The sequence below is a fragment of the Marmota marmota genome, unplaced genomic scaffold (assembly GCF_001458135.2).
Source record: "Marmota marmota marmota unplaced genomic scaffold, marMar, whole genome shotgun sequence".
Classification (NCBI taxonomy): domain Eukaryota; kingdom Metazoa; phylum Chordata; class Mammalia; order Rodentia; family Sciuridae; genus Marmota; species Marmota marmota.
Genome location: NW_026000119.1, coordinates 2,883,827 through 2,909,709, shown reverse-complemented (window position 1 = coordinate 2,909,709; position 25,883 = coordinate 2,883,827). Strand labels below are relative to the sequence as shown.

At 39.0% G+C, this 25,883-nt stretch overlaps 1 protein-coding gene across 1 annotated transcript; it reads right to left on the bottom strand.

Annotated features, from left to right (window-relative positions):
- Positions 1–4,699: 4,699 nt before the first annotated feature.
- Positions 4,700–23,583, bottom strand: Plac8 (placenta associated 8). Its single transcript, XM_015499217.2, has 5 exons — positions 23,468–23,583; positions 13,690–13,811; positions 11,764–11,888; positions 9,246–9,361; positions 4,700–4,961 (listed from the first exon to the last, which is right to left on the bottom strand). The coding sequence occupies exons 2-4, from the start codon at positions 13,796–13,798 to the stop codon at positions 9,257–9,259; spliced, it is 339 nt and encodes a 112-aa protein (XP_015354703.1). The 5' UTR covers positions 13,799–13,811; positions 23,468–23,583; the 3' UTR covers positions 4,700–4,961; positions 9,246–9,256.
- Positions 23,584–25,883: the final 2,300 nt, after the last annotated feature.

The following is a 25,883-nucleotide window of genomic DNA, read 5'->3' as shown; positions in this document are numbered from 1 at the left end:
ATGCATGACTAAAAAAAGAAACCTTCAGACAAATTTCAAAATGTTTTGAATACAATCAAAATACAACTTGTCAAAATTTGTGGGATACAGTACTAGAGAGATATTTATAGCATTGAATGCATTAGTAGAAAAGAAAACAGAATTAAAACAATAATCTAAGCTTCCAATTTAAGAAATTAGAAAAAAAGAGAAAATCAAATACCAATTAAGCAAAAGAGAGAATAATAAAATTAAAAGCAGACCAGATAAGAAATTGATAAGATTGAAAGTTGGAAATTAATAAATAAAAATCAATGAAAACAAAAAAACTGATGCTTTAAAAATAAAATTGGTAAACTGCAAGCTAAGCTAAGATAAAGAGAAAAGACAAATTACTAAAATCAGAAATGAAAGAGGGGTCATCACTACAGATGCCATAAATAATAAATTTGAACGGCTCTGTCCCTACAAACTCGATAATCTATGTGAAATGAAATTCCTGAAGGACACAATCTGCTATAATCCACACACAAAGAAACAATCTGAAAGGGCCTATATTTGTAGAAGAAACTGAATCAATACCCAGGCATGGTGGCATTTGCCTGTAATCCCAGTGGCTCAGGAGGCTGAGGCAGGAGTCCAAAGCCAACCTCAGCAACTTAGTGAGGCCCTGTCTCTAAATAAAATACAAAAAAGGGCTAGGTCTGTGGGTCAGTGGTTAAGTGCCCCTAAGTTCAATTTCTGGTACCAAAAGAAAAAAAATTGAATCAATAATCAATAACTTTTCATAACAGAAAGTACTAGGCCCAGATGGGTTCACTGATGAATGCTACCAAATATTTAAGAAAGAAATACCAGTTCTCAGGGTTGGGGATGTGGCTCAAGCAGTAGCGCACTCGCCTGGCATGCGCTGGGCACTGGGTTAGATCCTCAGCACCACATAAAAATAAAATAAAGATGTTGTGTCCACTGAAAACTAAAAAAAAAATAATAATAAATATTTAAAAATTCTCTCTCTCTCTTTCTTGAAAAAAAAGAAAAGAAATACCAATTCTCTACAGTTGCTTCCAAAAAAAAGAAGCAGCAAAATTGCTTCTTAACCCATTCTATGATGACAGTCTTACCAAACCAGATTGAAAACACTATAAGAAAGAGAAACTATAGACCCATATTTCTCATAGATGCAAAAATTATTAATAAATAATAGCAAATCAAATCCAACAATGAGTAAAAAAATATGTATATATTTTCAAGTGGAATTTATTCCAGGTATGCAAATATAGTCAACATCAAAAAATCAGTTAATATAATCCATTACATCAACAGGCTAAAGAAGAAAAATCATATATCATACCAATAGGTACAGAAAAAATAGACCTATCATCCTTAAAGACTCCATACCAAGTCCCTCAAATGCCTCTCTCAGTTCACAAGGACCTAGCCGGGCCCAGGAAACCATGAGAGCAACCAGAGCCAGAATGCCTCTCTAGAAGGACACTGACTCCCTCACTATGCTGGGACCTAGGGCAAGTGAATGTTGTCTGTAGAAAGCAGCTTTAATTGCGTATATGCCATGACAGCTGCTCCTTGGGATGCCGGTCATGTAAGGAACAAAGCAAAGGAAACAAATTAATGATGTCACTGCTTCTGTGGCCTGGCAGATGAAACCCCCTAATAATCAAAACCAAAACAAAAGCTCCTCAAACTAATAAGCATTTGTGGCAGATCACAGGAAACTAGGCTAATAGATGAAAGTCAATTGCTTTCCTATATACCAGCAACAAAAAATAGGAATTTGAAATTTTAAAAATGTGTGCAGTGGAGGCAGGAAGTATTGGGAATTTTGAGAGCAAAAAAAGTAGCAGGAGGGCTGGGATTGTGGCTTAGTGGTACAGTGCTCGTCTTACATGTGTGAGGCACTGAATTCGATCCTTGGCACTGCATAAAAATAAATAAAATAAAGGTATTGTGTCCATCTACAACTAAACAAATATTTAAAAAGGAGAAGCAGCAGAAGAGTAGATTAAAGAGGTAAACTGAGGCTACATTTTTCTAGAAAAATGTTTTATAGAAAATTTGCAAATTAACTCATGCAACACTAAATAGGATGGATTGGAGAGAAGGCAAGGGGAGCTGGCGTTACCAGAGGCAGGCATACTGGTTCAGAGGCAGTGAACATCATTTGCCAAAGAGATCACAAGGACAGCATTTATGGCAATGGAGACAAAGAGGAGAGGACAGATTCATCCCCTTAATAAATGATTTGAACAGGTACATAAGTGCCTGTCATGTTTCTAGACACTGAGGACACAGTAGCAAATTAGATCACCCTTTGGGGGTTTCAAATGGAGTTTAAGGAACAGAAGTTGGAGTCTGATTGGATGGGGGGACATGGCAGAAGGATATGATGAGACAGTGGAGAGTTCATTGATATCTGGACTTTTCACCTTGAACAACTGAGTAAGTGATATTGTTGGACCTGTTGGGTAAAGACCTAAGGGACTCCCAGATGGACTTGTTTAGTAGGCAGTAGAAGATCTTGCTCTGGGCACAGACTCATATATCTTCTCTGGAGCTAATAAGTCAAATGTGAAATAGTTGGGTTTTTAAAAGTTTCAAAATGAAGCTCAAATAAATTTAAAAACCATGATCTTGACATATTTTCCTTTCAAAATTTACATAATAATTTTTCAATAGCCCGGATTTTTTTTTTCTCATATAGCCCACCCTTTCATTATCTATAGCTTCAAGTAGAAGGTGGATACTTCTGCCTCAAGATGTAAACATGAGGGAAAATTAATGGCATCTCCATAATATTTTCTGTACACACTACTGCTGGATAGAAACACAAAATCACAAAAGAAAGAAAGATACCATCTTAGATTCTTACAACCTCTTTTTCTACAGTTCATGAATCTGATGATATGGTGACAGTGTATGTAAGGAGATTTTTATTTTCAGCAAAGGAGGCATGGGGAAAGATAGAATGGAACTGGCAAAATTCAAAGATGGAAAAAAGAAATGAAGAGGAAAGCCATTGTGCCTCATCCAAAGATAGTGGGTACCTGTAACAATTTCAATGGTGTCAATGTATAAACATGATTGGTTGGTTTCCAGATACTCCACTTCTATTTGAAGTAAAAAATGATGTGGGCCTTTGTGTACTTGAATAGTTGGTATCTGTGTTATGTGTATCATAAATGCACGGATTATTCACAAATTTGTGAACAAAGACAAGAAAAATCTCATAAATTTGTTGGATTTCAAAAGAGAAATCTGCTCGGCATATGTGAAATGAGAATGTGTAATATCCCTGGACCTACTATGGTCCAAGATAATATCAGATTTGATATGAGAAACTGTATTATTCTCAAATGGCAAGAACACCAGTGATGTCAAAACAAACTGTGTCATGGGAAACCAACAACACATTGTCAAAAAGTACTTAACCCTTTGAAGTGTTTTGCTCATTCTACAAAAATTAATTGTTGAACAGATCATGAAAGTTACTTCTTTGTATATTGTGTAGTATATGAAAGAATATATCTGCCCAATGTCCTATACATAAAATGGCATATATACATACATATATGTGTGTTTGTATATGTGTGTGGGTGGGGTGTATATATATATATATATATATATATANCTAGAACTTTCGATCATTCTGCCTCAGACTACCAAATTGCTGAGATTACATGTGTGACCCCTGTGCCTGGTGGAAATACAGGTTTTGGCATCCTGCCTGGCCTACAGAAGGCAGTTGTGGGAGTAGATGACACTACCCAAGAACACATGGCATGAAAGGGTGGACCCAGGATTGAGCCCTGCGAGGCACGGGAAGGAACGGAGGGGCAGTGCAATTGTGTTCCTTGAGTGCTTACTAAATTCCAGGCTTTGATGTTCATCTCACTGAAATTTCACAATTAATCGATAAGGTAGATAGTTCTGCCTCACTTCCCCTGCCCCAACAAATGAAATAGACTCAGAAGTTGGGGAGGACTAGGAGAAATTAAGTGAGATTTTTCTTCAGGGCAAAATGTTGCAGATGAATCAAATAGAATAAGAAATGTGGAAAAAATTGTCACACATTTACCCATCAAGATTTAACTCAAATTGTGTCATACTGAATTTGATCATGAATTTTTTATTGCTTCCTCTGATACCACATATTCAAAACAGAAGAAAAGCAACAACACAAAACCCTTGAGTATGCAGTTGGGAAGCAAGGCCTAGGGTGTTCTTTGCCTAAAATCTTGCTATGTTCACATTAGTCATACTTTGTAGATAACATGAAAAGGAGCAAAATTGTTGACTCAATGTACCGTAATGGTCTCTGAAGTTTTTAGATGAAAGAGCTGCGTTACTGTGGACCAAAATCTCCCACTAAGCAACTAAATTACAAGAAAAATATCATGAGACTGACCCCTGGAATTAACTAGTGACAAAGGTATTTTAGAGCAAAGAAGCATAAAGAATCTTGCTAAAGGGGTGGGGACATAGCTTAGTTGGTAGAGTGCTTGCCTCTCAGGCAAAAGTCCCTGGGTTCAATCCCCAGCACCAAAAAAAAAAAAAAAAAAAAAGAAAAAAGAAAAGAAAAGAAAAGAAAAAGAATCTTGTTAAGGGCTGGGGGTGCAGCTCAGTGATAGAGTACCTGCTTAGCATGCATGAGGTCCTGGGTTCCATCTCCAGCACAACATGCACAGAACAAAACAAAGAGTCTTGTTAATAAAACCTTTATTTGGTTTACATTTCAAATGTAATGTAAAAATTTTATAAGCCAGAAAATTTAATAGTGTGAGAGCAAGGAGAAACTATGCTAACGCACAACATTTATTTAGAATAAATCAAAAATTTGATTTTTTGGGAGTCCCATCATCATAAGTAAACATATCCATCATATTTCACTTGCAAAAGATGGAGAAGAACTTGAGTTGAAGAGGTGTTTGTTGATTTTAGTTGCTTCGGTAAAAGCTCTTCACCTAGAGAGGACATACAAATAATAGTTTTGAATTTTCTCAATCCATACTTTAATTTTTAATTAACTTTTAATTTCAGAATCATTTTATGATTAGTTGTAAAGAGAATAAAAAGAGGTTTCCATATACACTGCGCCCAGTTTTCCTGTTGGTTAATATTATATGCTACTATGATAGACTTGTTATAAATAATGAACCCAAATAGATTATTATTAATCAAACCTTACTTTATTCAGATTCATCAGTTTTTACCTAAGGTCCTTTTTCTGTTCTTGGATCCTGTCCAGGATACTATATTACATTTAATTGTTGTATTCCTTTACTCTTCTTTAAACTGAGTTTCTCAGATTTTCCTTGTTTTTGATGACTTTGACATGTTTTTGTTGTTGTTTTTGTTTTTGTTTTGGTACTGGAAATTTAACCCAGGGGTGCTTTACCACTGAGCCACATCTCCAGTCTTTTCTATTTTGAGACAGCATCTTGCTAAGTTTCTGAAGTTCTCACTAAGTTGCCGAGGCTGGCCTCAAATTTATGATCCTCCTGCCTCAGCCTTCTGAGTCTCTGGGATTTGAGGATACTGGTCAAGTATTTTGTAGAATGTGCCCTAGTTTAGTTTGTCTGTTGTTCTCCTTGTGGTTAGACCAGAGGTATGGAGTTCCGGGAGGCATACCACAAAGGTCAAGAACCATTCTCATAACATCATTTCTGGGTTGCAATCCATCAACATGGATTATCACTGTTGAAGGTAACTTTGATCACTTGGCTGAGGTAGTTTTCTCAGGTTTCTCCTTTGTATGCTTGTTTGCCTGGCTTTCCATATTGTTCTTTGGAAGGAAGTCACTATGCAAACCCACACTTAAGAGGAAGGGAATCAAGTTCCATTCCCTTGAGGGAGAAGGTACCTACACAAATTCTTGGAGGGGTTTTTTGGTTTGGGATTTTCCTTTTGTGGTACTGATAATTGAACCCAGGGCATTTGACTACTGGGCTACACCCCAAGCCCTTTTTATTTTTAGTTTTAAAAATTTGAGACAGGATCTTGAGAAGTTGCTAAGGCTGGCTTTGAACTTGTGATCTTCCAGCCTCAGCCTTCTGAGTAGCTGGGGTTACAGGTGTGCACCACCAGCACAGCAAATATCTGGAGTTCTATGTGGGAGATTGTACTCTTTTTCTATAGGGAAATCCTCCTGCCACCTCTTCGCTCTCAAAATTTCCAATTTTCCCTGCCCTCAACACTCACCCTTTTTTCAAATTAATTGTATTCAATTATTTATATCAGTATGGCCTCATATATATTTCTTTTAAATTTTACCTTTCTTTTTTTTTTTTAATTTTACCTTTCTTGATAATATGATAGTGTTGATTACAATCGAATACTATATTATTTTGTTACTCAAATTGTTCCAGTTTTGGCTATGGGAAGCCTTTTCAGTTGGTTCCTATGTCCCTTTGTCCCAATCTATTCTGCCTTTTCTTTCTTTCTCTCCTTCTCCTCTTCTTTAGCTGTGTGGAGGAAGTCTCAGTGTGTTTTAATATGTCTTCATTCTTTGCTCTTTGTCTCTCTTATTCTGTTTTAGATATTTTTATTTCTAGTTTTAGTGTCAATTAATAATGTAGGGTCCAAATTGATGATCAGGGGTCAGGACCACCAAGATATTTTACTTTAAACCAATTCAAAGATTCAGTGAGATAATTTCCCTGCGGTTGACAAAAACTAGTTCAGATGTCAGGACTCATTATTATGTGTGTGGATACATATTGTACCCACCTTATTTTATGTATTTAACAGTGTTTCAGTGGCCCATACTTTTGCTTCTGGCCTCATTCTGTCAGTCTCAACTATATACTAATCTCAGCTGATCATTTCTTAAGTTACTTCTATTCACTTGAAGTCTGTAGTAACTCCCCAAAGCTTACTGAGTCATTAACTTGATATTCAAGACATCATATGCCAAGGCCCCAACTACCTCTTAAAAATCTTGTATTTTTAAGGGATTTGGAAAAGGGGAGGGAGAGGGGAAGTGCTGGAGAGTGATACTGGCTAAATTATATTGTTCTGTTGCGTGCATGGACAAATATGTAACAATAAATCTCATCATTATGTGCGGCTCTTATGCGCCAATAAAAATGTGGAAAGAAAACTATGTTTTGTATTTCTCAGTATTTTCCTACTTATACCATATATTCTAGGCAAGTTGGACCTAAGCTCATAAAGATGTTTTTCATTTTTTTGGTGGGGGTGGAGGGTCTACGGATTCACTAAGGTTGCTGATCAAAAGCAACAATTCATATGTATTAATTTTATTCACATTTTCTGTCAGTGATACTGTTTGCCCCATCTGGTCCACTTCCACTCTTGTCTACCCTGCTGTAGGTCATAGGAAGCTGACCCGTGACCTAGAGCAATTCTTTGCAGCCCTCTGCCTTTTTGATGGGTTCAGCCAATGGGAAGCCCACAAGGACAGAAAGCTTCCCTTGACCCCATCCTGGGAGGTTGACTCAGGCCGCACTTATTCCTCTGTTGAGCGGTTACTGTTCCTCTAGGGCAACCTCCTCACTCAGTTCTCTCCTTGGAGAACAGGTAACTGCTCCCTCCTGGCCTCCTGGGCTGGGGAGGCGGGAGGTAACCACCGAGCTGTTGCCAGGCAGATGACTGCACCATCCATTCATTTCCCTATGCCTCCTCCACCAGCACCTTTGCCATTAGCCTCCATTAAATCCTATCACAGTCTAGGTTTCACTTATTCTTGTTAGATAACATACTTCCTCTTTAGAATTAAAAATCACTTCTTTCAAGAAACTTCCATTCATTCATCTCAGAAGTGCGATCTCTTCTTCCTCTGAACATAAAACAGCACTCTGTCTAGAGGTGTGCATCAAATTCCTCATTGTATTTGGGGGATTGACTAATCCCTTCTTTGTGAGTACAAAATCTATAAAGTCAGGGGGAACAGTTAATTTATTTTTGTCTACAACATCTAGCAATATAATACATAGTATTAGATATTTGACACATTATTTGCTAAACAAATGAGCTTTTTTTTTTTAATGTATTACCCAAGAATTGTTTTTGTTAACTTACACAAAGTCCTCACTCCAGACAGGAAGTGCGATATTACAAAGAATGGAAAAAGTATTGTTTTTTCTTATACTCAAAGTGTAATCTATGAAGGTAACTGACAAATTTTTGTTGATTTCTCCTTAACTACATCCTTGATAGCTAATCCTGGGGAAAATTAGTGGAAAAAGACTTGATTGAATTTTAGATGGTGAAATTCTATAGAACATTTCCAAATATTCTAAATTCTATATCCACCCATTTCAAAGTCCACCTTCTCTAAAAGGATGGTTTTTCTATTTGCTTTTTCATATTTTTTTATTAATTTTTTTTCATATTTGTTTATTAATGTTTTTATTTGGGGTATTTGTATGTTTAGTTATAAGATGATATATTTTATGAGGTCTATAAGTCATTTTCTTAGAAATATACATTTGTGTTTATAGACATTTGTATAAAATACTGCACATGTAGTTTTTATTCTATGAGTGAGGCACACAACTTGGGCAGATAGGGCTGTGTGTACATATGAATAAACTTCTGTTTATACACAAACATTTATATGATTATGTACATGTTTCTAGTCATTCCATCAATAAATATATTGAAGTATGTCTATATGTGTAAATAGTTCTCAAACAAAGCTAATTTTGCTGAGGAGGCCTTTCGGGTTTCTGTCTAGCACGAATGACCTGAGGCATCTGGAAATCTACCAGGGCAGATGGCTGTGTGTCTTGTCTGGCCTGACACCACAGGATGTATCTGTCCAGTCTGACCTGTTTAGCTTTACCTCACTAGATAGATGCTTTACGCCACAATCAAAATGATCCAGATCTATAATTTTTATTTGCTGTTCCATCTTATAATTATTAGTTTCTTTTATCAAGTTTTTTTTTTTTTTGTCTTAGGGAGTGAATTTTCTACTTCTTTTGTTTCACCATACTTTGGTGAAACAACGGTAATAGTATTTCACAGGTGGTAATTGCTTCACTAATTGAGCAATATGATTCTATGGAGTTTAGAAAACTCACCATTCCTTTATTTACTAAAATATGGTTCAGAGAATACATAAGAAGACATTAAAATCCACCTTTTATTAAGATAGCACTTTGGGAGACTTAAAGAATTGTTATAACTGAATTATTATTCTAACAATAAATGATTTACAAAAACCTGAAACATACTTCTAAACCCCACAGACTCTGGGAGGAGTGTTGGTATCAACTTACCACCAGCTTCTTTAGAAAGCATTCATGGCTCTCCTCCTGTTGATATCTCTCTTGATTTGGCAAAGGGAACAAACAGGGCAGCAGATAGTGGCCATGTAGTCATCACAAATAGATCCCTGTTTGAAAACACAAAAGAAATAGAAATGTAACCTGTGGATTTTCAGGCATCTTGAAAAGCAGACGGCACTGATCCTTCAGATTCAATTTGGATGGATATGTTCAGGAAAATGTTCACTGATTTTTTTCTGTATAACTCTAGTCTCCATAACATACAAAATGTTCTCCTTTTAAATTCTGAGAGTACAAGAAGATATCCAACCAAATGGTAATGGCATGTTATCACAGCAGAGAAATCTAAATCCATCCTACCCATGGGTGACCAAATTGTTTTTTTGTTTGGTATTTACTGAGTGTGTGTGTGTGTGTGTGTGTGTGTGGTTTTAATTTTATTATAAAATTTTCTTCTTTCTGTTGAATAGATCTTTCCCAGGTCTGTTTGTTTCCTTTAAGATTTTTCACAATTTATTTTTATCTAATTAATGATTACCCTTAAATTTTTATCCACAGTTTGTATTTATATTTATCTCTCTATCAATGTCAAACAAGATATAGTCTTTAGGACTGATACTTCTATTTCTTCTTCTTTTCATTTCCAAAGTTTTGTTAAGACCAGCTGAAATTTCAGTTTCAGATGGTTATTAATTCTTCAAACCCCTAAGGAATATTTAAAAGGCATTATTACTAGACCTTTAAACATCTTGATAACTTTCATATTAAAAAGTCATGTCAGGGCTGGGGTTGTGGCTCAGTGGTAGAGTGCTTGCCTAGCATGTGTGAGGCAGTAGGTTCAATCTTCTGCACCACATAAAATAATTTAAATAAAGTTATTGTGTCCATGTACAAGTATAAATATTTTTTTCTAGATAATTAAATTGCATACAAAGAGGTTCACTTTTCACTTTATATACTTCTGTGTTTGAATTTGAAATAAAATTCTTTCTTTTTTTTTCTCTCTCTCTCTCTTTTTTTTTTGTACCAGGGATTGATCCCAGGGCACTTAATCACTGAACCACATGCTTAGCACCCCACCCTTTTTTATAAAAATTTAAATTTTGACACAGGTCTTGCTAAGTTGCTTAGGGTCTTCACTAAGTTGCTGAGGCTGGCTTTGAACTTGGAATTCTCCTGCCTCAGCCTCCCGAGCTGCTGGGATTAAAGGCATGCATCACCTTGCCTGGCTGTCATAAACTTCTATAGCATGTAACTTAAACACAGATAAATATTTTTAAATGAAAAGATAAAATAATCTTGATGGAATGAAATAAGTTCCTAAGAATCTGCTTATTCATTTGTTCCCTGTGGTACTTGGCTAGGCCATGGTACCCAGATATTTGGCTCAACATATCTTTTCTTTTTGGGTACCAGGGATTGAACTCAGGGACACTCAACTACTGAGCCACACCCCCAGACCTATATTGTATTTTATTTAGAGACAAGGTCTCACTGAGTTACTTAGTACCTCACTTTTGCTGAGGCTGACTTTGAACTCCCAATCCTCCTGCCTCAACCTCCCTAGTTGCTGGGATTATAGGCATGTGCCACCATGCCTGGGTATCTCAACATTTCTTTAGATGAAATTAACATTTAAATCAGTAGACTTTGAATAAAGCAGAATACCCTCCATAATGGGCCTCATCCAATCAATTGATGAGATTAATGGGGGGGGGAGGGGGGAGTTGGGGGCGGGGAGACTGTTTTCCCCTTAGCAAGGAAGATTTCACAAGAACACCTCCTGTGGACTTGAATTCCAGCTCTTCCCCATGTCTCTAGCCTGCCTCCAAAATTGCATAATTGCTTGTCAGCCTCCATAATTGCATGACCCAATTCCTTAAAATGAATCTCTCCCTTTTTTGTTCTCACTCTCTCCTTATATACATACACATATATACAGGGAGGCATATAAATGTAAATATATATAAACATATACATACGCACACTATTTTTCTCTATGTTAAATATAGAGATATATGTGCATGTACACACATGTATCCATGCTCATGCGATTGCTTGTTGCTCTGTAGACCCTTAAATAATAAACTCTTCTGCTGCACAGAGTGAAGTAGGTGTAATGGAAGGTGCATGTATGGACTGTTCATGGACAGACAGTGGCTAACTCTGCTACTAAGGCATAGCTTTGGGCCTCATTTGTACATATTGTGAACCCACTTTATAGGGATGGTGTGAAGATTTAGTGAGGTGACCTAATGCACTTCGGACATAGTAGGTTCTAAATTATCCTCCTACATTATACTATATACATTGCAAAAAGAGAATTAATTGTTCTCTAATGTTTTCAGCAGAAACCTGGAAGGAAGTCACATAATCAGAGCACAGGTGCTAGGGAATTCCTACCCGTCAATCTCAGATGAGGTATGCCATCAAACAGCCTCCATGTTTACCACAATTATTTTGAATGTGGTACCATATTTGAACACTAAGGGAATCATAAGAGACTCACAGGGATGCCATATCGGGTTCGGTAGAGAGTCCTCATTGCGACAGTTGTTCCACAAAGACAGCATTCATTCATGTCAGCTGCAACTTGACACCCGAGGCACACGAAACAAAATGTGCCACAGAGACCTGGATGCATGAAAGCAGGGGTACAAGTTACTCCGGGCTGCCTCCATCACAGCAGAAAATGTGTTCACTTCCTTGAATAGTAGGCCACGCCATGGGATCTTTGCCATGTACCGTGCTGCCATGTTCATCTTCAGCATTTCTGTTTGGCTTTCCATCAGCTTCTCCCAAACCCAGATCATCTCAAAAATGACCGCCCTTTGGAATGTATGTTATTCTTTCACTATAGTGCCTTTGTCCACTAGTCACTGGTCCACCAACACTTAGCCATGTTCCACCCATCATGCTCAGTACCAACAGCACCCCTGACCACATCCAGTGGGGGAAGTAACAGAAAATATTATCCAGCAGGATCCTTCTCAAGACACAAGGATCATGCACAGAAGTGGTGCCAAGGTCCTGAGGAGGAAGAGCTGCTGAGCTCAGCATTGAAAGATGATTAGGACTTCTACAGATCCACAAAAGGAAACACCCTCTTTGAGGTGACTTGGCACAAGCTGGCAAAGCTAGGATTCATTCTGTATGGGTAGAGCCCCATGGTGGGTAGTGGATGAAGCTGGTGGGATGCAAAGCAGGCTGGGGATCAGTTGATAGAGAACTGTGAGTGTCCAGATTTTGTTGTGAAAGTCATTGAGAACCACTGACGTACTTTCAGAGGGGAAAATGATTTGGTCAGATTCACATTTAAGAACATCTGCCATGAAGCAATTAAGCTTGTATGAGAACTTGTATATTCATTTAGTTGGCTAATAATTCTAGGGGTTGGAGGATAAAATGTCTATCTGCAGAGACTTTTACTACTCTCATCTCAATTATCACTTGAATTTGCGGATGTTGAACTAATGTACTGAGTCTTATGAGTCATCAGCCCCTGCAATCCAGTAAGACAATGGAAGTGAATAAACAAACCCAACTTCCATTACCTAGATCATTTTTCCTTTTTATGCTTCTCAAAGTAATTATTAACTTGTACAGTTCAAAGATCAACTTCACTGGTAAGTTAAAGGCTAATGTATTTTCTTTCCTTGTCTAAGAATACTATGTAGAGTTGAGACAAAAGAGAAGATATCAGAGAAAATGTTTTATAAGTGGGTTTGGTTCTTAGCTGGTATTGAGAACAAAGCACCTTGGTAGCTCCCCTCTGTCACTCTTGTCTCGGTCCCAAACTTCCCTAGGAAATTCACTTATAGAGATTCCAAGTTCACTTAGAGAGATCCTATGAAAATAAAGTAGAGTCAGAGATATTTTTTCCCCAATGAGAAGTTAATCGCCTTCAGAATTCTTTATTCTTAGGTGTGTGGAGACCTAAACGTATAAACTGAAATACTTCTACTCCAAGATGATGGAGTAGAAGTATTTTAGTTTAGTCTTGTGATGACTCACAAGACTCAGTACATTAGCTGAAACTATGGGTGAAAACTATCCACAGTGTATGGACATAACGTGATTATAAAATACTGATTTTAACTTATGTGTAACCAAGAACAGTCTTTTTTAAAACCAATTTAAACTTGAAATATTTCTCTCATTAATGCACAATCTGTTTTTCATGATTAGGCCAGACCTGTTCATCTTTAGAATCAATCATGTCTTTCACTGTTCTCTCATCTCCACAACTTATTTGGGGGGTATGACTATTATTTACTGGCTGGAGAAGGGTTAACTTAAGATCCGCATACAGCCTTTTCTTAAACATACTGTTGCCTGACAGCTACCTGTGAGAAATTAGGAATTTTTACTACACAGTAAGGGAGAAACATGGGAAACATCTGGACGCTGGTAATCCACCTCCCCTCACACTTACAGACTCCACAGTCACTGAAGCAATCACACATGCCCGTCTGCCAGTTGGAGTTTTGGGGCGCACGAGTAAATCCAGGTTGAGTCACAATGACTGTGGGCTGATTTTGCATTTCCAAGGAAGGTCTGAAAAGGAAAATGTTGGCATTAGCAGCTGGAGGTTGAAAGGCTGTCTTCTGCTGCATTGCGCCCCACGGGCGAGCGAGGCAGTTTAGATGAAGTTGCCTGTTGATCTTTGAAGAACATGATTTCTATTTCCACCCCTCAGAGGACAGGGGGCCCCAGGGGAAAGGAATTCACTGAACTGGTAAGGTGAACAGGTGCTTCTCATGGGGCACAGGAGGGAACAGGGTTGTTCATGTACTATTTTTAGACAGGTACCTGGTATCCACGAGACAAGGAAACAAATGACTGCCCTGTGATAGTGAATCATGGCAAGTAGTGAATTGTGGAAAGGCGTCTTCTCTGATGTTATATCATTTTAAGCTTAAGTGTGCGTTCCCTCCTTCCTCTTTCTTTCTTTTACTGTTTTTCTTTCTTTCTTTGTTTTTGGTAGCACTGGGGGCTGAAGTCAGTGGTGCTGTACCACTGAGCTACATCCCCAGCCCTTTTAATTTTCTTTTAAGACAGGGTGTTGCTACATTCCTGAGGCTGGCCTTCGACTCAGGATCCTCTTGCCTCAGCCTCTCAAGTCTCCTGGGTTATAGGCATGCACCATCATACTCAGCTACCCTTCCCTTTCTTGCTCCTTTATCTTGCTCTCTCTAGTTTGGGCTTTGTTTCTGATTAGCAGTCCTCTTGAATCTCCCTGCATCCAGGCTGATCCATCACTTCCAGTTTACTGAAAGCCTGGGTCCTTTTGTCAGTGCTGGTTTGACAGACTCTTGCCACATTGTAGGGGTAAGCCCCGAGAGTATGTCCCAGCCAAGTTCCCTCCACCCTTTGGCTCTAGGGAATGAACCCAGAGCCTGGAGAGTGCAAGGCAAACTCTACCACTAAGCTGCACTTCTGGCCCCCAGCAAGGTTTGCATAAACATATTTTTTTTAAAAAAAATATTTATTTATTTATTTATTTATTAGACATAGATGGACACAACGCCTTTATTTTTATGTGGTGCTGAGAATCAAACTCGGGTCCCACCCATGCTAGCGGAGCGCTCTACCGCTGAGCCACAATCCCAGCCCCACATAAAACATATTTTGTTAGGTTGTTCCTAACTTCACTCCATAGTGAGAGGCTGTGTGAGGTCATGGAATGTGAGTAAGATTTGAAGTGGGAACATCTTTGCTCACATCATGGTTTCTGAAACTTTGTGATCTTAGATTAGTCATTGAACTAGACACATGAATTTCCATTTATTAATGTGTAAAATGGGAATGGTTTCTGACCTGCCCAGCTCCCATTATCTCTGTGGATGAATTTAATGAACATTATCCTCATCAAACAAGGGAAAATACAGGGATCCCCAACCTCATCCAAGATTGACCAAATTATGTATGTGCGTGTATGAATATGGCATAATGAATCCCACCATTACGTGTAACTATAATGCACCAAGGGGCTGTGGCTGTGGCTCAGTGGTAGAGCACTTGCCTGGCATGTGTGAGGCCCTGGGTTTAATCCTCAGCACTGCATGTAAATAAATAAAATAAAAGATAATTTTAATTCACTAAGAAAAAAATTTTTCAAAGAATCAAAAAAATATAAACAAAGTTGGCCACAATGTACAAAAATATAGAAGGGAAATGTCTTGATGATTTTCATAAACACTTGTTGCCTGGTATAGCAGCTAATATTCATTAAGTTTCTACATTACATCAGGCATGATATTGGAATCACACTGCCCCTTTAATCTTCAGAACAGTTCTGCAAAGTAGAAATTATTATCTTGTTTTTTTTTAGTAGATAAAGAAATAATAGCTCAGAGAAATTAAGTAAATAGTAAAATTCAAGTTCTTTCTGGCTCGCTCCACAGGCTCTTTTTCTCCCCTTGCCTGCTCCCCCTAGCACTTATGACCGTGTGACATTGCCACTGGTTTGTGGTGACCCCTTGGAGAACAGGAACTTTAGCATCAAGCTCCATTTTGGGTCCTCAGAGGTACTTTCAGTTGTCTTATAGAATGAAGCACTTACAATATACATGACTCACAGTGTGCTAGATAGATACTGGGATGTAATACATTTCCACTTAGGAATTCAGCACAGGGCTGGGGATGTGGCTCAAGCGGTAGCGCGCTCGCCTGGCATGCCTGTGGCCAGGGTTCGATCCTCAGCACCACATACAAACAAAGATGTTGTGTCCGCCAAAAACTAAAAAATAAATATTAAAAAATTCTCTCTCTCTCACACTCTCTCTTTAAAAAAATTCAGCACATATTTATAAAAGCACAAAAGAAAAACACTAAAAATTTTAAAATATAGTGCCTCTAGATACTTTAGCAATGTTATTATATTCCTTGTTCTCCTATGTTCTTTCCCACATAGACCAATTTCAAAAACAGACAAGTGGCCTCTATTTTTTCATATTATTTTGCACTTCTCCTATTTCTTGAATTAGCCGCTTTCTTTCTAGATCTCATTACTTAGAAACACCTGCTAGCTTGGTAGTCCCCTTGAACAAGAAAAGAGAGCAGTATATGAAATCAAGAAGAGTTTGAAAAGCTAAGCAATGTCTCAGTTATTTCTTCACACAATGGGAAGTGAATGATAGAGATGCTTCAAACATGTCTAAGGCTGTAATTGTAACTTAATTAGACCTGGTCTTACAGATGGTTCTCTGAATCCTAGCAAATAGCCACATGCTAAGGATGCTTGGTTATTCTGGAGGAGGATATAAAGTTGTTTAATTAAAAAAAGAAATAGACTTAAAATGTTATTTTGAATATTTGTATCTGTTGGACATAATCATTATCAGTAGATACCTACTGGCACGTCTCCTTCCCATTACTGAGTGTAGTATCAAAGCACCATGCAATTTTTTTTTTTTTTTTGTGGGGCAGGGAGGGTTGAATTCTGGAGTGCTCTACCACTGAGATACATCCACAGCTCTTTTTATTTTTATTTTTTAGATAGGCTTTAAGTTCCCCCAGTTGGCTTTGAACTTACATGGAATATAATATATATATATATATATCCATATATATATATATATATATATATATCCACATATATATATATATATATATATATATATATATATATATATGTTTTTTTTCCTGGTTCCTGGATCATAACTTCATCCTCAAGGCAGGTTGTAGAAACTAGAATTTCCCTTCTCCAAGGCAAATCATAAAACTCTAATTTTCCTCCATCTTTCTAAAGTGGTAGTTGGCCATAAAGAATGACCTCTTATTTGAGAAGGAGTCTGGCCCCATATCCCAGAGAAGGAATGAATCTGAACAGATAGCCTTGCTGACTTTCCCTACCCAGTCTATGAACCATCATGGCTATGCAATGAAGTCTCCATAAAAACCTGAGAGGAAGGGTTGGGGTTGTAGCTCAGCGGTAGAGCACTTGCCTAGCATGGGATCAAACTGGGTTTGATCCTCAGCACCACATAAAAACAAATACATAAAATAAAGGTTAAAAAAAAAAACCCAAGAGGACAGAACTGGAAATCTTGTGGGCAGCTGTGGAAGTACCTGGAGGGTAGTACCCCAAAGAGAACATGAAAGCTCCATGGCCTTCTGCATATCCTGCCCTATGCATCCTTTAATCAGTGTTCATTGCAATATCCTTTGTGATAAACTGGTAAGCATTAAGTGTTTCCTTGGGTTCTATGAGGTGCTCTAGCAAATTCATCAATCCAGAGGACGGGTTATAGTAAACCTGATTTATGGCCAGTCAGAAGCACAGGTAAAACTGCGCTATGTAAACCGCTATGACTGGCATCCAAAGTGGAGTGAGGACAGTCTTGGGGACTGAGCCCTTAATCTGTGGGATTTGATGCTTTTTCCAGGTAGTTCTGACACTTCAGAACTGAACTGAATTAGACAACACCCAGCTGGTGTCTGGCGCAGAACTGATTGATTGCTTTCTGGCTGGGAGAAATCTTCACACCTTTTGAGGTCACAGAAGTCTTTTGTGTTGATTGTTGTGGTGTGAAGGCAAAGGGAAAACTATGTTTTTATAATACAAAGATGCCAAAATCAGTCACCTTTGAAAGTGTGATGAAAAACAAGATATTCATATGATATCAAAGTATCTCCCCACAAGAAACTATTTATAAAAGGGGAAAATCATGACTTACAGTGGAGAAATCTGGCAGACACTTGACCAAGTGATCAGTTAATATTACCATCAATGGGACTTAATGGTGTCATATGCCTATTATGACTGAAAGACACAACATTAATTTTCTGCTATTCCTGATGTAAATGTATACTCAGAATCTCATTATAAGAAAGTATTAGACAAGCATCAGTTGAAGGATATTCTACAATATAACTGCCCAATACTCTTCAAGGCTGTCAAGGTCACAAAAGAGAAGTGCAGACTAAGGAAATGTTCTGGATTGAAGGAGACATGGTATTCACATGCAATGTGGGATCCTGAATTGAATCCTGGAACAGAAAAGGGACTGTCAGCACTGTCCAGCCAGAGACTATCAAGAGTAACCATAGCTGAACAAGTAGGGCTTATTACTTGTACAAGAGCTTATTAGTCGAGCAAGGGAGAAAGCACAGGATAGGGAACTGCGGAATGTCTCAGTGTTACAAAACTCCTAGAGAATTCAGGCTTTCATTGAGTGACTTGGAAAAGATCCGAGGAGGTGGAGGAGCTGTCAGAAAGTGCAGGCGATTTTATGACCAGGCAATTTTAATAAATCATCTGTGAGGAAAGCTGTCAAGAGAAGGCTAAATGTGCAACACGTAAAGTGGCAGCAGTCACTTCTATTAGCCAGAAAAGACAAGAAAAGACAAGCCAGAAAAGAACTTTAAACTTGGACAATGTTTAAAGTTCATGGTGTCCAGGTATGACTATGGAATGCTGGTGTTTTTATCTTGACCCACTATGGTCACAGTACCCTTATCTGATGCTAACGCTCTGTGAAGGCAAGCAACAACCTACAAGCAACAAAGCCTGGCTGGTAGCCCCACGAGCTTCGGGTCTTGGGCTGCTTTTCTCTTTCCTAGAACATTAGTGGGTCAGTTGGTCAAATTCGAGGAAGATCTACAGATTAAGTAACGAATAGCATGATACCAACATCATGTCTGGTTTCATCAGGGGAGGAAGGGATAGAGTGAACTTGTCTGGCTGCACTCTGGATCTGGCACTCCTACTAGGGAGCAGGGTCAGAGAAGCAGAGAGGTGGGGTGTACCCCTGGCCTTAAGTCCCTTCCCCGCAGCGGCTGTGGGACTCCTCTGCCACGGCTGGACAAGGGATGGTGACACAGCCGAAGTTGGGTGAGGGAGGTTTTCTGCCGCTTCCCTCCCATTCTGCCTCCCGCCCGTGTTGTGAATTTATCCGTGGGTCACTTCTGCTAGGACCAGACCTCATCTGCCTCGGAATGGTGAGGGCAGCCAGCACAGAGTCCACCGCAGGCAGACACTGATGACGCTCACGCAATCTGGGACAACCAGCTCCAGGTGGTTGCACCTTGCGGGGCCGCTGGCGGGAGGGAAGGAGCCACAGATTCTTGGAACTTGGGCGGCTCGATCCGGGCGGCCGCGGCCCGCGGGGACTTGGCGGGAACCGCCGCGGGCGTCCGGGATGCCCAGGAGCAGGAGCTCCAGCCGCAGGCACGAGGGAGCTGGCCGGGGGCTGCTCGCTCCGCCGACCACGGGCACCAGTCTCACCAGCGTTCATAAATGTGGAACTTGACAGCAAGTGGTGTCTGCTCACAGCACTGATCGGAAAGTAAGATGGGATGTGAACGCTTATTAGATGGTCCTAGGTCCGATTGCTGTTGTACATGCCCATGTCCCACATCAACCGGACGCAAGCACAGCTCTCTCAACGCATTCCGTCAATCTCAGAAACTAGGAAGTAAAGAAACTGAGATAATCCAGTTTCCATTGCTTACCCCTTCCTCAATAATTAGCTTGCTTGGGAGAAAAGGAAGCACTACAGGACCGGGAATTTTGATCTACGGTTTTGAGACATTAGCAGACACCGGGTATCCAGTCGGTGCTCGCTAACGGCGTCCCCAGCCCCGCGCGCACTTTCTTTTCTTTCCATCCCGCCCAGGCTGTGCTTGCGGTCCGGGGAGAAAATGCATTTGAAACATTGCCAAGCGGGAGGATCCGAGTTCAAAGCCAGCGTCAGCAACTGAGGCCCTAAGGAACTTAATGAGACCTTGTTTCAAAATAAAAAAAATAAAAAGAACTATGGATGTCGTCTAGAAGTTAAGCGCCCCTGGGTTCAATCCCCATTTGCCCCCGCCCCCCAAAATTTTAAACACTGCCAAGTGCCCAGCGCTGGAAAACACTCAGTAATTGGGGAGGTCGCATTTCACAAGACCCCTTAGGGCTCCAGATACATTAGAATCCAGGTCTCCCCCTACATCCAGAACTCCAGTGCTAAAATGATAAAAATTATATTTTGGGTAGTGGCTTCCTACAGTGTTTTGGGGGAAAAGTTATTACAGGACATGCTCAAAGAAGCATATTCAGATTTCTTTTGTATTCCCTTTTAATAATCAAATACCAGAAAAATTATGAAAGGCTAATGTTATATGGTTATCTCTTGGGTGATTGGCTGATAGGTTTTTTTTTCCTTCCCATTTTTATCTTTATAATTTTCTGTATTGTCTGGAAAATACTTTTAGTGCTGAGGGTGTAGCTCAGTGGAGACTGTTCACTTCACATGTGTGAGGTCCTTGGCTTGAGCCCCAGCCTTGCAAAACATTACAGCTTGCATTTATTTCTTTTATAATCAAAACAAGAGATAGCCTGTTTGGAAACAAAAGCAAATCCAGAGACTAAAAGAAAAACTTAAAGGGACCATGCTAGTGATTCTATAGTTGTCTCCCCAACCCCTCTGAAACCTGAAGCAATGCTTATTTGATAAATAGCAGTTGAATGGGTAAGTGAATAAATATCCTTTCTGTAATTTCTTTCAGAGGAAAAACACGTTCCTTTAGCTCATTTATTTTTTAAGGGACCTACAGTGTGATTTTAAATATAATAACAGCAATCTAAAAATTTCAGAATAAAAACTGGCCTGCCATTATCTGATTGTCCTTTCCCGTACCTGACTGTCCTCCCTCGATATATGACATATGTATTTGTGTATTCAAATTGTCTACTATTAGACTTCATAGAACTTTGAGACTGGACATTTGCTGAGTGCCTTTGAAGTCCAATCATAGGCAATCTGTGTAGTCTGAAGCAAGCAGCTGCAACCAAATTACCCATATGCTGACTGACAGTTAGTTTGTATGAAAGTTTTTTTCCTTCTTGTGGTGGACCACAGTCTTTGGCCCAACCGTCAATGCTGTATGCATTGGTTTCTTCCACTACTATTGACTTCCTCTTTTAAAATGTGGGAAACTGTGAGGATCAAGGTGCTTCCAGTGGCCACTTTAGCCCTGGGAACTGAAGTGGAGCTTGGAGCCCCAAGAGATTTCTAATAGAGAAGTTCCTCTCCAGTGAAAGTTACCCACAGTGGTTGAAAAATCTGCTCTGCCCAGTCCTGCCCAGAAGAGCAGTCCTAGAGGGAACTAACATTCAGGATTGCCACCTGTCACCTTAAGCTTATTTTGAAGAAAGCCTTGTGACTTCTCCCATGAGATACCTTCTGCATAGTTGCAAACCTGAGATGAGGGGCAGGGAGTGTAGCACAGTGGGGGAGTATATGCCTAGCATGTGCAAAGCTAAATTTGGCTCCCAGCACTGCAAATAAAAAAACCTCCCCTCAAACAAAACAAACAAACGAAAAACAACCAACCCTGAGAGAAGAAAGCAACACATTTGCTCTTATGCTGCTCTGTGATCATTTCAAAATACTAGGCTTCTTTTAAGTTGCAACAAATATAAAACAGAAGCAAATGTAAAATATCCTAAACAACTGCAGTTGGCTCTGCTTCAACCATTAACTATCCAAGAATTTCTTTAACCTTAGTCATTTAAGGAAGTGGAGGGGGAAAAAAAAAAAGAAAATTCCTGGAGATCTTAGTGTGGGAGTATTTCTAAGATTTTTCAGGGACCTTATGCTTGTACCTGTCCCCTTAGTTCAGCGATCCCCAAAACTTAATCTGTGTAAAAAATACTTGGAAAGTTTGTAGATACCTGGACACTATCTTTAGAAACTATACCTTAGGTAGAACAGACTAAGGTCCTAGAATCTGTGATGATCACCTGCAGGGCTGCTGTCCCTGTACCACGGGTCACTATCATGCAAAACTGAAAAAGGTGGCACTTCTGTGTAGACTCAGCTTGGTGAGTTTGTGGTTGTCTGGTGAGAATTAGAAAAATGTGTCCTTTCTCCAGGAAGATGTAACACATGCCAGAGCCTTCCATATGCCCAAGGATCATATGCTAAACCACCTCATGGCCCCTTAGTTGCCCACCAATAAAGAGCCCTCACATGTCAGGGGCCTAGCTGAGCATACTTTGTATCACCTTGTCCTTGCCTTTTCCTTTTTCTTCTGTTATTAATAACTAAGTCCAATTCCATTTAGAAAATATGTATTGAGCACTCACTTGTGTAAGAGTTGTGCTATATTTGATAAGTGCTAATGAGATGTCGGTGGTTCTCTGTCCATGGCCTGCAGCTCTCCTCATCACTGCCGGACCATGCATTTATTTGGTTTCCTGCCATCTTGGATCCCACAGAACAGAAAGAGTGATCAAATTGGTGGGAGCTACTCAGGAAAAAGGAAAAATGGAGGCAGGAAGAACCGAAGTGGGGATCTTGGTGGATAAACCTTGAAGTGTGAGGTGACAGTGCCTTTCTTTAGAACTTTCTTTACATGGAATGGTCTCATTGTAGGAAATCTTGCAGGATTTGGCTCACATTTTGAATATCTTAATTTTATACACTAGTTATAGTTGGATCAACCTTGTACCTGTCTCCTCTGCCTGCGAACACTGCACTGTTGTGGAGGACAGTCCAGTATCTTAGAAAATTAGGATTATTAATATGCTATGTTGCATTAATCAATTAATAAGTACTAGTAATATTGATTAACCCAGATACTAGGCATATTACTTAGATTTCTTTTTTCTTTCTACTATATATTTATATTTAATTTTTTTTGCTTTGCTTGAAGCATTTTTCATTACATAATCTCTCATGTAAGCTATCCAATGCGAGATCTCTCTTTATACATATCAGCGAATAGCAGAATTTAATTTTGATATTAGTCTGTTTTTCTTACTTTCCTAATGAGAATTCAAGGATTCTTATAATTTATTAGCTAAATGTACAATATTCCCATATCTTGTTGCCAAACATTTTATATAGATAAAATAAAATATTTTGTACACACAGAGAAATTAGACAAGCCCAAGTACACATGCATATGTGGTGAAATTAAATGATCAAGTTAGTAAATACAACTCATAATACGTGTTTCCTGCTGAAAGCAGTATTTGAGGAGGATTCAAAGCTTGTATCTTCCATTACTTTGAAAGCATGGTATGTAGCAAAACACTAAAATTTGACTAAGATTATTAAATTTAAAGCAATTAGATAAAGAAAGCAATGATCTTTCAGCTGAAACTATGGCATTTTAGGAACAAAAACAAGAAAATCAAATTTCTGTAAAGAACGATTATCCCCCCCTGCAGTGTTAAGATGAATTTTTAAAGAAGTTTTTAATCTCAAAGTACTTACAATTACAAAATGGGCTTGGAGCAGGAAGTGTCTTGTGGCCCAGGAGAGGCTCTTACTAGAAGTGGAAGCTCTTCGGTGGAGAGGTAGAGGCTTTCTACTGCAGTGTAGTACAAAGAACAAATCCGGAGATTCTGATTGGCCAGTGCAATCCAGGCAAAAGTGCTTTTTAAGCTGTTTCTCTTATCTTAAGAATGAAGATTATGTCTTGCCAAATAAGGCGTGTTCTTTTTCTTACAAATGTGAAGTACACTCATACATCTTTTAGGCAGGGAAAGATTTGATTCATTGTGTAGTTTGATTGATTTGACATGGCAGGCAGAGCTTGCTAATTTTTAAATTTCGTTTTCCTCTTTTAATTCAATAAATAAATACCACTTAGTACATATTTATTGCCATATTTTTATTTATTTGTTTGTTTATTTTTTGATATCAGGAGTGCTTAACTACTGAGTCACATCCTATCCTTCCTCCCCCCATACCTTTTTTTTTGGTGTGTTTTATTTTGTGACAGTCTGACTACATGCTGAGAGGCTCGCTAAATTGCCGAGGCTGACTTTGAACTCCAGATCCTCCTGCTGAGCCTCCTGAGCCACTGGGATTACAGGTGTACACCATATTTTAATTGTGGAGCTTGCAGGGAGCATTTGGGAGAAAGCTGGCTACCTGGAATTCCATACCTAGTTAGACACTTCTTTTCTTTCTTATTTGGATTGCTTTGTTTTCCCTGGCAGAGATTGAGAATTCAAGGATTACTTACTGTTAAACAGGGCCACAAATGCTTTTTGCATGTATCCATTTCTTGAATTGTCCCCACAATTCTGTGGGGGTGGTACAATTATTAATCCCATTTGACTGACAAGGAAACTGAAACCAAGAAATGCTAAGTGGCTAGTAGGTGGCAGCTAGGAATTGGCTGTACTGGGACTTGGTATGTGCCTTCTAGGCTAGGCAGGTATGATTTAACACAACAGCCTTGTTCCACCAGGGAAGATTTCCCATTCTAAACAACCTCCGAGTAAGTGACAGGTAGGCTGGGCACTCTCATTTCTGAGCAGTTTTATTAAGTAAAATTTATGGGAGCCTATTGTTTTGGACTTCCCTCTGGCCATAGGTCCCAGTAGACAAACGAAACCAGAATGCTGTCATTTGTGCTGAGTGCCCTGTAATCAAAGAGATCTTTGGATGAGTCCAGTTTTCCAAAAATAGGAGATTCCAGTCAAATTGAGACAACAATATAAGGAAGAATGCCCTCTGTTTTGACCCCATCAAGAAAGTATTTTGCAATAACTTCTTTTTTGTTCCTGCTTCCTTCAGTTCCTGTCAGCCCATAGAGCTAACCTCCTCTGCACAGTTTTTGGGGAATGAGATATTGCTTAATTCTCCAATCACAAATAAAAGCTAATCAGATCTTTACACTAATTTGTTGGAATTGTGTCTTTTGACAGGTTAAATTATGAAATCAAAAATTCAAAGACTCTAAACAAGTTTTTATCCCTTTGGTACTGATGATTGAACCCAGGGGCACTCTATGTATAAGCTATATCCCCAGCCCTTTTTATTTTTTTATTTTGAGACAGTGTGTCTTACGGCCTTGCTAAGTTGCTGAGACTGCCCTTGATCCTCCTGCCTCAGCCTCCTGAGTTCCTGGGATTACCTGTGTGTGCCACTATGCTCTGCTTACACCAGCATTTAAAAAGGAAGAAATACTAACAATAAAGGTATAAAGACATTGGTAGTAATAACAACCATAGTTTGGAGCTGAGTTGACATGAGAGAAAATCCTAGGCAAATGACTTGTTAGCTACATTGCTTCTGAAAGTCAACTCAAGAGTTGATTTCCTCATCTCTAAAATTGGAAAAATAAGACCTACCTACTAAAGTTATCAAGGAGTCATTGATAATGCCTGGCCCACTATATGTATTTTAAGATTTCAACTTAACATTCATTGCATACTCTGTAGGAAGCTGCTGAGCCCTCCAACTACAAAGCTTGTTAACACAAAATATCACCTTCAAGGATTGCAGAGATAGACCAGCTGTGTAAAAACAATGTCACAGAAACATGTAGGAGAGGATAGTAATTTGGGTGAAAAAAAGGCACTACTGGGCTTGGGATGTATATTTCACATAATCAGAAAGTTCTGAAGCTTGAAAATTTGGTCAACCTAAAAATCTTGTATTTCTCCTAATAATTCTGGCCCTTGGTCAGCATGCCTTTAGCCATTTCTTTAACCTCTGCCTCTGTTTTGGCCACTGTATACATTTTTCCACAGAGATGACATCTTGTCTTTCTGATTCCTGCGACTTAACTCTTCTGAGGGAGCATTTTAGCAAAGCTATTTCAAAAGCATGAAAAGTTCAACCCAAGCTCTTTTTTTTTTTTTTTTTTTTTTTTTTTTTTTTTTTTTTTTTAAAA

Excerpts from the sequence above, each read along its gene's own strand:
- Plac8 (XM_015499217.2), bottom strand. The coding sequence starts at position 13,798 with ATGCAAAATCAGCCCACAGTCATTGTGACTCAACCTGGATTTACTCGT. Across the intron at positions 11,889-13,689 it reads CTTCAGTGACTGTGGAGTCT|GTCTCTGTGGCACATTTTGT; the intron begins GTAAGTGTGAGG and ends TCATGCATCCAG. Across the intron at positions 9,362-11,763 it reads GAACCCGATATGGCATCCCT|GGATCTATTTGTGATGACTA; the intron begins GTGAGTCTCTTA and ends GTTTTCAAACAG.